This window comes from Henckelia pumila, chromosome 2, assembly GCF_033568475.1.
Source record: "Henckelia pumila isolate YLH828 chromosome 2, ASM3356847v2, whole genome shotgun sequence".
Classification (NCBI taxonomy): Eukaryota; Viridiplantae; Streptophyta; class Magnoliopsida; order Lamiales; family Gesneriaceae; genus Henckelia; species Henckelia pumila.
In genome coordinates this window covers 175,715,969-175,727,135 of record NC_133121.1, presented here as the reverse complement: position 1 = coordinate 175,727,135, position 11,167 = coordinate 175,715,969, and the positions used below count along the sequence as shown (strand labels likewise).

The following is an 11,167-nucleotide window of genomic DNA, read 5'->3' as shown; positions in this document are numbered from 1 at the left end:
ATGAAGGCTTTTATTTATTGGGTTGAGCCGTTGACTGATGAAAGCCTTTAAAAAATAGAATTAGGGCTCGGAAATTTATAACTTAAAATTAAAATATATACAAAATTATAAATATTAAAAATTATAAAATAATAGTATTAATATATCGGGAGTTTTTTTCAAATTTAATTTTTTAAAAAAATTAAATTACAAAATTAATGTAAAATGTGGAGGATTGCATAAATACTGCAATCCTCCACTATGAACAGCGGACGCTGCATTAAAAAATGCAGCGTCCGCTAGCGGACGCTGTGTTCTCATACCAATTTTTTCTTTTTCTTTTTAAATTTTTTAAAATTAATTATATAATTAATGTTTAAGTGAATTATATAATTAATTTTATGTATTAATAATATGATAATTTGTTTATCTCAAAAAAATATGGTAATTTATTTATCAGCATATCAAATTTTTTATTTTATGTTGCCAATTTGGGTTTTTTTTAATTTTAATTTTTTAAAATTTAATTTCAAAATTAATGTAAAAGACGAAAGATTTCAAAAATACAACAATCCTCTGTCATTAAAAGCGAGTTTTTTTATATCTTGTGTTTTTAATTAATTATATAATTAATAAATTTTTATAACATTCTTATTTATGTATTAATAATATGGTAATTTTGTTTATCAACATGTCAGAATTTTAATTTATGTTGAAATTTTAATAATTAATTACAAAAAATTATTAAGAAGACAAAAATAAAGTATTTATAAATTAAAAAATTAAATTGATAAAATTAATTTATTTCTGATCAATTTATAAAAATATTTGGTTACTTAAATAAACATATTTTGATTACATCTATTTTATATAATGTATTTTTAATATAAATTGTATTTTTAAATATAAATTTGGTTAACACATTGTTGATTTATTTATTATTCGTTTGATTTGTGAAGGTACTTAGGCTTCATAAATAGACAGTTAATTCGAACTTGTATTTTTGACATATTGATAAACAAAATTACCATATTATTAATACATAAATAAGACTGTTATAAAAATTTATTAATTATATAATTAATTAAAAACACAAGATATAAAAAACTCGCTTTTAATGACAGAGGATTGTAGTATTTTTAAAATCTTTCGTCTTTTATATTAATTTTGAAATTAGATTTTAAAAAATTAAAATTAAAAAAAAACCCAAATTGGCAACATAAAATAAAAAATTTGATATGCTGATAAAAAAATTACCATATTTTTTTAGATAAACAAATTACCATACTTCACTATTATTAATACATAAAATTAATTATATAATTCCCTTAAAAAATTAATTATATAATTAATTTTAAAAAAGAAAAAGTTGGTATGGGGACTTGCATGTCGCAAGTCCCCATAGGTGCTGACAGCGGACTCAGCATCCGCTGTCAGCACAAGCGGACGCTGCATTTTTTAATGTTCACAGTGGAGGATTGCAGTATTTATGCAATTTTCCACATTTTACATTAATTTTGCAATTTAATTTTTAAAAAAAATTAAATTTGAAAAAAACCCATATCGGTTAATTCAGTTAACCAATTAAAAAAAATACAAATTGCTCAAAAATTCCCAATGCAAACATGTTTTGCTTTGCACTTCCTAGTCACTTTTTTGTACCACATTTTTTGTTAATTTGTACCACATCTTGTATGGTTTTGTACCACATATTGTATTGTTTTGTACCACATTTTATGACTAGGGACCCCAAAGCAAAACATGTTTGTATTTGTGAATTTTTGAGCAAATTGCCCTTAAAAAAATTTGAAAACCGTAACCGAACCGATTTAATCGATATGACCGATTTTTTTGAATGTTAAAATCGAATTTTCGAAATAACCGAACCGAATTTTCGAATTGGCTTGGTTCAGTCGGTTATTTCGATTTAACGGATATTTTGCTCACCCCTATATACATGAACAAAATCACAAACTCTTCCAGTTGAATTTTGATTTTTTTTTAAAAAAAATAAATATTTTCTCGAAAATTGAATAGGTACGCACGTCCAGGGGTGGAATCGGGTCGGGACCCGTCCCGTAACCCCCTTACCCGATTCCCGTCCCGATAGAAATTGAGATATTTTTTTCTCCCGATCCCGCACCCGAGAAGTGTCATGACCCGTGAAACGACCCTAACTCTATAATTAATAAATAAATAAATATGCGGAAATTTTTTTTTATATATATATACTTACTAAATAAAATATGCACATATATGCCCATACATACATGCACAGAATAAAAAGATTTAAAATAAATAAATAACTTAAATAAATGACTAAAATAAATAACTTAAATAAAAATTGCATTCTTTAAATAGATTAAATATCTGAGTCGAATATTTAATTAAAAATACTGCATAAGAAAAATGATGTAAAATTTGCATGCACTGAAAATATTCAAAACCACAACCACTGAAAAAAAATAATTAAAAAGTGTAACATGCTGACATAATTAAAACATGTAGTGCGACTCAGACATCTATCGCGGTCACGGGGTCACTGCTTGTCCGCTCATATGTCCTCGCCGCCGATAGGAGCTACATCCTCCTCTACGAACTCACCTGCACCATACCAGTGTAGTGAGCCTAGAGGCCCAACATGCTAACATAACAAAGGTTTAAAATAATTTAAATCACTTTGATACTAATACATAACATATACATGAATGACCATGCTTAAAAATATCATGGCATAAACATAACTTAAATTAACTTAAATAACATAATACATACATATTGTTGAGCACTTAAATTTCTAACATCGCATGGTTGTATCTGTAGTGTAACCTTAAATCATACATTAAATACTGATCAGCGTGAAAACCAACGTACGTGGCGGTGACGAATCACCTCTTAAATTGGCAGTAAACTGCCCTTCAATAGTTCACATATGGGGACGAATCCCCCTTAAATTGTCACACTACTTCAACTTCCAACATAAAATATTTTATTATGGCTCAACGTTAAACATTTAATTATGCATAAAATTATTTCATGAATGCATGTACTTAAATAAAATGTGTGTCCTTCATATATATTTAATTTAATTTCTTACTAACATATAAATATTAAAATAAATTCAATGCATAAAAATAATTAAATATATAATCAGGGCACATGAAATTTCTCATGGATTGTACTGGACTGCTGGCCCTAACATACTTAAGTCCATTTACTTAAATCTGGCCCAATAACATACTTAAGCCCAATAAAATTATTCTAAGCCCAATTAAAATAATTTAAAGCCCATAGAACATTCTAGGCACATTAACAACTTAAACTGGCCCAATGGGCCCAAAAACCCAAAGACTGGCCCAATAACTTTTATGGGCTCAAAAGCCCATAAAATTAATGGACTAACTTAGTTAAAATTTTAAAAGCCCAAATAAAATTATTTGGGTGTCCAAATAATTTTATTTCTAATTAATTGGCCCAAAAACCAATAAATTCATAAAATACTTTAAAAATAAAAAGACTCGAGCCCGGCCCACCAACCCGGACCCGGACCAACTTAACCCGACCCACTACCCTACTGACCCAACTCGGACCACAGACCCGACCCGTACCCAACTGAAAACCCTAGGACCCGACGCCCTATCCTCTTCTCGGCTGCGGCCGTGAGCAGCAGCCACTCCGTGGCTGCTGCCGGCCTGCTCCGGCCGCCCCTGGCCAGAGCGCCGCCGCCCAGACGTAGCCCACGTCTGGGCGGATTGAACCTGGCCCCTGACCCCGGCCCATGCACCCCACAGGACCCAACTCGAAGCCTCAAACCCGAAACCCTAGTCTGCGCACATAGAGGTGCAGTCCGCCTTTACATCTCTCCTGGGCTCGTTTGGCTCGAACCACTCGAGCCATTCGAGTCCAGGCCACACCAACACCCCCTCTAGACCCTCGGCCAGCAGCTAGACGTGCCATGGAATGAAGAAGCGTGAGCATGAATGGAGAATACATCAAATCGAGCACCAAGAACAAACTCAAATAAATTTCTGAAAATTTTCAAGAACAAATCACGCATACACCACGCACACCTAATATTCACTGATATTGTACGAAAAAGTAGAATAAAAACATGCCTAGCACCGAAGTTTGAAGAGAAAACGAGCGTGGGACGATTCCGGGACGACGAAAAACCTTGAAACTTTGAAGAGAATCGGCTATGGGGTCCTCCCTCGGCTGCTGGATCGACGAGGAAGATGATGGAGATGGGGTGAGGCGGCTGATGGAAAGAAACGTGGGGTTTTGGGGAGATTAGGTTAGAGTTTCTAATTTAATTAAAATAGGTTTTAGGATAATTAAAAGTTTTAAATATAAAATATAGAATTTTAAAACTCCAAATAAAATTTAAAATCTGATAACTTAAGTTAAAATATAAAAATCCCGAAATTACAAGTTTAGGGAATTTTAAAAATAATTAAAAGTCATTAAAATGACTAAATTTAGATAAAAATGGACTCCTAAAATTATATAAAATTAAATACTAAAAATTTTGAGGTAATAAAACTCAAAATAATATTTTAGGGCTCTAAAAAGGCTTATGAAATTAATTGGCTAGAAAGTTGTCATCTCGTCCGTCCACGGTCCCGTCTACGCGATAAAATAATTAAAATACTAAAAATCATAAAAATCATTAATTATGGGTTAAATGCTTAAAAATAAATTAAATCATGCACAAATAATTCACATAATTATTTAACCCATAAATCACAAATTTAAATAATTAAATACCCTAATTATGCATGCGGATTTACGTATTTAAAATATCGGGTGTTACAACCCGAATGTTCGGGATCCCGAATATTCGGGATCCCGTCGGATCGGGAGATGGTAATCCCGAATAATATTTTTTTTTTAAAAAAAATTCTATGAAAATATTTTTTAAAAAAAATTATGAAAAAAATCAAACAAATTTTTTAATACATTAAAAATAAATTAAATTTTTTTTATATATAACCATTAAAAAACTAAAACATTTTTTAGTACATTACAAATAAACTAAAACAACTAATTAATTAATAAAAAAATATAATTATTCATAATAAAAAAAACAAAATAAAAATTTATAACTCAATGTTAATATTAAAAAAGATAAATATAAAAAAAATTATATGGTATATAATTATAAAAACATTAATATTAAAACATAAAATTTTAAAAAAATAATTTTTTAATTAAAAAATATTATTAAAAAAATATTATTTTTATATTCAAGTTGAGTCGGGAATCTTGAGGGAAAGAATAGCTATCTCAATCCCGATCTCGAAATTAATCCGATCGAAAAAAATCCCAACCAATCGAATGAGAAAAATTATATAAAATTTGCCACCCATACGCACGTCTCTTATGCTTTTAAAAAAGGCTCATCCCTTCCCCACAACTCTTTCTTTTCTTTTATTTTCTTTTCCAACCAATTTTTTTCCCTTTTAAAATTTCTTCCATCACCGCCGCAGAACATCTCCGACCACCGTCGTCCGTTTCCGCACACGCTGTGGTTTCATCAGACATTCATATATTTGATGGCTGATCGTAAGGGGCAGCATAATAATAAGAACAACTCGTCATGGATGTTAAACCGTTCTGTAACTATCAATTCCTCGGCTTCGGCGGCGGCGGCGGGGGATGGAATAGGTAACAAGTTATATAATTCACCGGCGCTCCATAGGAACGGCTCCATCAAGAGTTTGTATAGCTCGTCCTTCGGTTCAATGGTCTCCGCCGGTAATTCGTTCAAGGGTAAGGTCAGGAAATTGTGCTCGATTTTTGAATCCCCAAAACCATCCTTTACGCCTCTAAATCCACAACATTTGCCATCACCACCACCGTCCACCGCACCCACAAAATCCACCACAGCGTCGGATTCTTCAAGTTTTGTTCCCAAAAACATCCCTCTTCCCGTCTCGGATTCTCTCTTCAGGCTTCCTGGCACCGAGGATAGGGTCGTAATTTATTTCACCAGCCTCCGAGGAATACGAAAAACATTCCAGGATTGCCACAGTGTGCGGATGATTTTTCGAGGGTTTCGCGTAAATCTTGATGAGAGGGACATTTCTATGGATGTTGCTTACAGGAAGGAGTTACAAAAAGTCCTGGGAGAAAATAATGTCAGCTTGCCGCAGGTGTTTGTTAAGGGGAAGTATATTGGTGGGGCTGACGTGATAAAACAATTACTTGAGGCTGGTGAGCTGATTAGGCTGACTAAGGGGCTTCCTCTTCGTGGGTTTCAGCCTTGCAGCACATGTGATGATGTGAGATTTGTCCCATGTGTGAATTGCAGCGGGAGTCGAAAGGTGTTTGATGAGGATGAGGAGCAGACCAGGAGGTGCCCCGAATGCAATGAAAACGGGCTTGTTCGCTGTCCGCTGTGCTGCACGTGAACTGTGGATGTATTGTCAATTATAATTTAGTCGGAAAACTGGTGTGTGATTCTGTTTTTTCTTGATTGAGCTTTTTCGGGCTCTCAAGAGTGTTTATGGAGCATGATAATTGTTTCTGTAAAGGAAATCAATCGGCTGTTTAAATAGTGGTTGTGTGTCAAACTTAGGTGAAGTGTTTGGTTGTTCACCTTGGTAGTAAAATGGAATTGAACATTGTACTAATGTATTGGGCCATTGTGCTGAGGAATGCACTTATGCCTAACATAGAGCTTGAGTTATGCAGTTCATGATACGGTTTTTTTATGAAATGTACAATACTGATTAATAAGGTTTACCAAGAATGCATAATGCAAAGTTTTCAACTACGTTTTGTATTCTCATGTCTTCGAGGTTTTTTGATGAGATATTTGCTTTGGAAGTTGTTTGCTTTGCTATGGGACTTTCTTTTCGTATACTTAATGCCTTACACTTTTGGCAGTGTTAAAAGGGCTAACTTCGAAGGTTGATTAAAATAGTCTGTGGATTTTGTTATTTCATAGCATCAGATAATGACATGGTAAAATTCTGTTTGTTTGTTTAACTCTGTTTTGGAATGGTGTTGCACTTTCAATTTCAAATGTTGGCTTGGTCAATGAGACTCGGAGTAGAAGCTGTGAATGGTGTCTTCGAACTTGTTAGGCTGCTGCTTATATTTTGCGGTGTTTGGCTATACTTCATGACTGTTTTATTAGCAAATTCTGAATGCATATACTAGTGCTATTTTATGTGATCCTTTTTTGAAAACAATAATAATAATAATTACCGAGGGAAATTTTGGTCACTTTCCGAATCTGGAATTTCTCAATCAAGTTTTTAATCTATGAAGCGTCCTTTCCGTGGTACACCTTTTTCTTGTTCATCCAGTGTTTATGGGTTTAGGCAAAGCAACTTTCTTGCATTCTGTTTGATCAATTAACACCTCTTTCTGATCCTCAGTCCATTTACTCTAGTTAAACTAGGGTCTACCTTGTGTAATTAAATGGGTAGTTTTATGAGAGATGAGATGTCAAAATTTATACTTTAGAAATGAATTGACTGCATGTACTTGTTGTGATGCCATTTTGAGGCTTTATAATTTGGTAATACCTATGATACTGATTCACGAAAAAGCAGATGCATGCTTTGAGCCTTGAGGATCATACAACATTTATTGGAATTTATAGTTTCTTATATGTTTGTTTTAGGAGAGGCACCGGATTTGTGTGATTCATATATCACTTTATGGCAAATTGCCAAATTCTAGTGACCACATGATGTATATTTGATAACCTTTTCACATGGGCAAATGCCCCACTTCATTCTTCTTTAGGAACATGGATGTGGATGTTTACGAGTTTATTATTCATACGTTCCTAAAAAGACCATTCTTTAACTTCATTTATTAGGTTTGGCTTATATCAGCGTAATAGATACTTGAAATCCTGTTTCATGTGTGTAGACGAATAAGACATATTTCGTGCTTATCAGTGGATTTCAAATGTTTTGGTGTGAACATAAAAAGACCTCGCCTAAACTACATTAATCAATTTTGGCCTAACATTTACCTATATTTATCGAACTAGCCTATTAATTTACTTAAGTTCCATATATAGCTTTAATTTGTTTTCCCACACCAATTTCTTATTAAATTTTCTCGCAACCTTGTATGATTTCTCTCTCGAAGTATTTTTTTCATTTCTGTATTTTATTTCTTTTTCACTTCTCCCACATTTTCTCAATCCTCTTTTTCGTCACAAATCTTCTTCTTTAATATTAATTATATTTATTTATCTATATGTGTGTGTATTATAAATATTTATATTCGAGAAAAATAAAAAATAAAAAACAAACGTAAATATAGAGACTTAATATTATAAATAAATGTTTAATCACATATATTATATAAATTTGTCATAGTATTAAATACACCAAGAAATATAAATGTTCTAAAAAAGTTGGACCAAATAGGTTTTTGTGTGTTAAAAATTTATTGGCAAAAACTGAGTTAGTCAAACTAAACCAAGCGAACCGAAATGAATGACCGGGTTATTGAAGAATGATTCAAAGTCAGTTAATTTGTTTTTAGCTAATTTTTTTATTGGTTAGTTTATTTATTGCTTGGTCAATGGAGTCATGATGTAGTGGATAGAATTAGTGAGAAAATGACAGTGGGCTTAGTTGTTTTTTTATTTATATGCCTATATATAGACATACCTTATCTTTTCGTTTAGAAAATTGAAGTACCGACTCTTCATTATTGAGTTCTATGTTTCTCTTCCTTCTTTAAGCCTCTGTTCTGGTTTTTTTTATATATCTGTTCTCCAACATTTGTGGCGTCAGAGATAGGTTTCGAGAGAGAAGAGTGAATACACGTGAGTTGAGGGATACTATTTGAGAGAAAATTTCATGGCCAATGGTAATTCTGCATAGGGGTGAGCATTCGGTTGGTTCGGTTACCGACCGAACCGAATTACTCATAACCGAATAAATCGATTTTTTTTATGTTAAATTGAACTGACCGAATTTTCCATCGAAACCGAACAAAGCGAACCGAATAAAATATCGGTTATTTCGGTCGATTACCGAATTAACCGAGATTTCAAGAAAAAAAGGGGGAAACAAGTAGCGATAGCAGTGATATTATTACTCACGATTCACTCACGGATGAAACGCTCCAAACCTTCAATATTTTATAAGGTTTGAAATTTTAAACAAAATGGTAAAAAAAAAAAATCGATCCCCAATGAAATAGACGTAAAAAGATACATAAACTCAAGATTAACACATTTTTTGATGAGCAGAGGAAGATTTCTTACTAATTTCATCCATATGGGCAATTGTTAGAGAGGAGAAAAGATTCCATAGGTGGTGCAGCGAAGTCGAAAGAGGTAGACTGATTGAAATTTTAAAACTAGGGTATAACTCAAAGAAGCGGAAGATGGAAGGTGGTAAAAGGAATTGGGAAACACGAGGCCATTATGCACAATACCCCATAAAAATTAATTCGGAAGGTGGAAGCTGGTAAAAGGAATTGGGAAACACGAGGCCACTATGCACAATGACCCAATATAAAAACTTAAATTAATTTTAAAACTTAATTCGGTTTATTCGGTCTAACCGAATTTTTAAATAAATAACCGTAACCGAACCGAATAGACCGAAATAACCGATGTTTCTGAAAGAGTGGGTGCCCGGTGAGCCAACTTGTGGCTAAGGGCTTTTATGACTCTATGTATAAACAATCTTTTGTTTAATATAATTTAAACTTTTATAATGACATTTACTTTATCTTTTATCATATTATTATGTTGTGACATACTATAAGATGTTTAGATGAAGACCTTGAATATACTATAGTGTATGTAAGATGTGGTAGCACATGGGAATGGCTATCATGAAACACATCTTATAATCACTGTATATTCTAAACAGTTCCTAGTCGATTGAGTCGTCCGTTAATAAGGATAAGGATCGCTCGAGATTGAGACTAGCGTTTGCGATGCCGAATACCACGTTTCATTGGTATGGAACATAGAGATGTTCAAAGCATGCAAATGGATATTCATATGATGAATGATTGAACTACCCTATCCGGACTTTTCAAGTGGTTAACACTTATCGAGTGAATAAAGCCCGCGGTTTTGGTTGTACACCATTAGTCCTTACTACTTGAAACATCATTGAGACTCTATATGCTAGTACTGTACTTTGACTCGTTTACCGACTCTATTGGGTCATCAGGTGTCGGGATTGGGTACAGTTACAACACATATAGGAGTCGATGCTTTGTTGTCAAGGATTCATCACATACTTGCAAGTGTGGATATCCTATGCGATATGAGGAGATATTAGTGTGACGAATCTCTGGCCAGAGCACATGATGTGTTTTAGGTTACTTGGTGTTCCTAGTAACACATGCGATGTCACTATTTGATCTCCAAGATGTAATGCATAGTTATCGAATCTCGAACGACTCTCGATTTACCAATGGTTGTTGATTCGATCGGGATATATGGATGAAGGGACCGTACTGTACGCTAACCAAAATCTATTGGTTCTTGCAGGCACTATCAGTGATACCTAGGGAATCATGGGGCGATGTTGCTAGGCGCTCTTACCATGATTCGATGGGCAAGTCGGAAATTGTTGTTCTGAGTCACAAGGAGTTGTGAGCCCACGGCTAGCTGTATCCCTGAACCATTGAGGGTCACACAAGTAATGGATTTCTAATCCCCGTTGAGATAATTAAATTTAAAGAGTTAAATTTAATGAATAAAGAAGTGGGACTTCTTATTTAAAAGTAGAGGGAGTAAGATTTCCTAAAATGACATAGTGATGAACATTTTTGGAAACCACTGAATTCGAATTCAGAAAATTTATCTTGACTTTAAAAGATGCAGAAATGGTTTCTGTGCACATTGGTGAAATTGGTTTATCAATCTGAGTCACGATGAATTTTATATTAATTTCTGAACATGCGAGCTTTGCTTGTCAGGCTTGAACTTATGACTAATGGACCCTAAGCTGTTAGCAGCCCACATTATAAATAAGTTATTGCAGTACAGAAATTAGACAACATAGGTCATAATTTTCAAAAACCCTAGAGCTCTCTCTCTAGAGAATTCGGCCGCCCCCCTCCCCTACTGTGTTCGAAAATTCAGTCTGTGAATTTTTGAATTTGCAGACTGATTTAACAGATCATATCTGTTCTATCTCTTCGTAGAAACTTCTGATAGACTTTCTAGTGCAGTCTATCA

The 11,167-nt window shown here is 33.5% G+C and overlaps 1 protein-coding gene across 1 annotated transcript; it reads left to right on the top strand.

The window, feature by feature from the left end:
- The first annotated feature begins 5,390 nt into the window (after window positions 1-5,390).
- On the top strand, window positions 5,391-6,733 carry LOC140884116 (uncharacterized protein At5g39865-like). Its single transcript, XM_073290790.1, has one exon. The coding sequence runs from the start codon at window positions 5,535-5,537 to the stop codon at window positions 6,390-6,392; it is 858 nt and encodes a 285-aa protein (XP_073146891.1). The 5' UTR covers window positions 5,391-5,534; the 3' UTR covers window positions 6,393-6,733.
- The last annotated feature ends 4,434 nt before the right edge of the window (window positions 6,734-11,167 follow it).

Coding starts and splice junctions, on each gene's coding strand:
- LOC140884116 (XM_073290790.1), top strand. CDS start 5,535: ATGGCTGATCGTAAGGGGCAGCATAATAATAAGAACAACTCGTCATGG.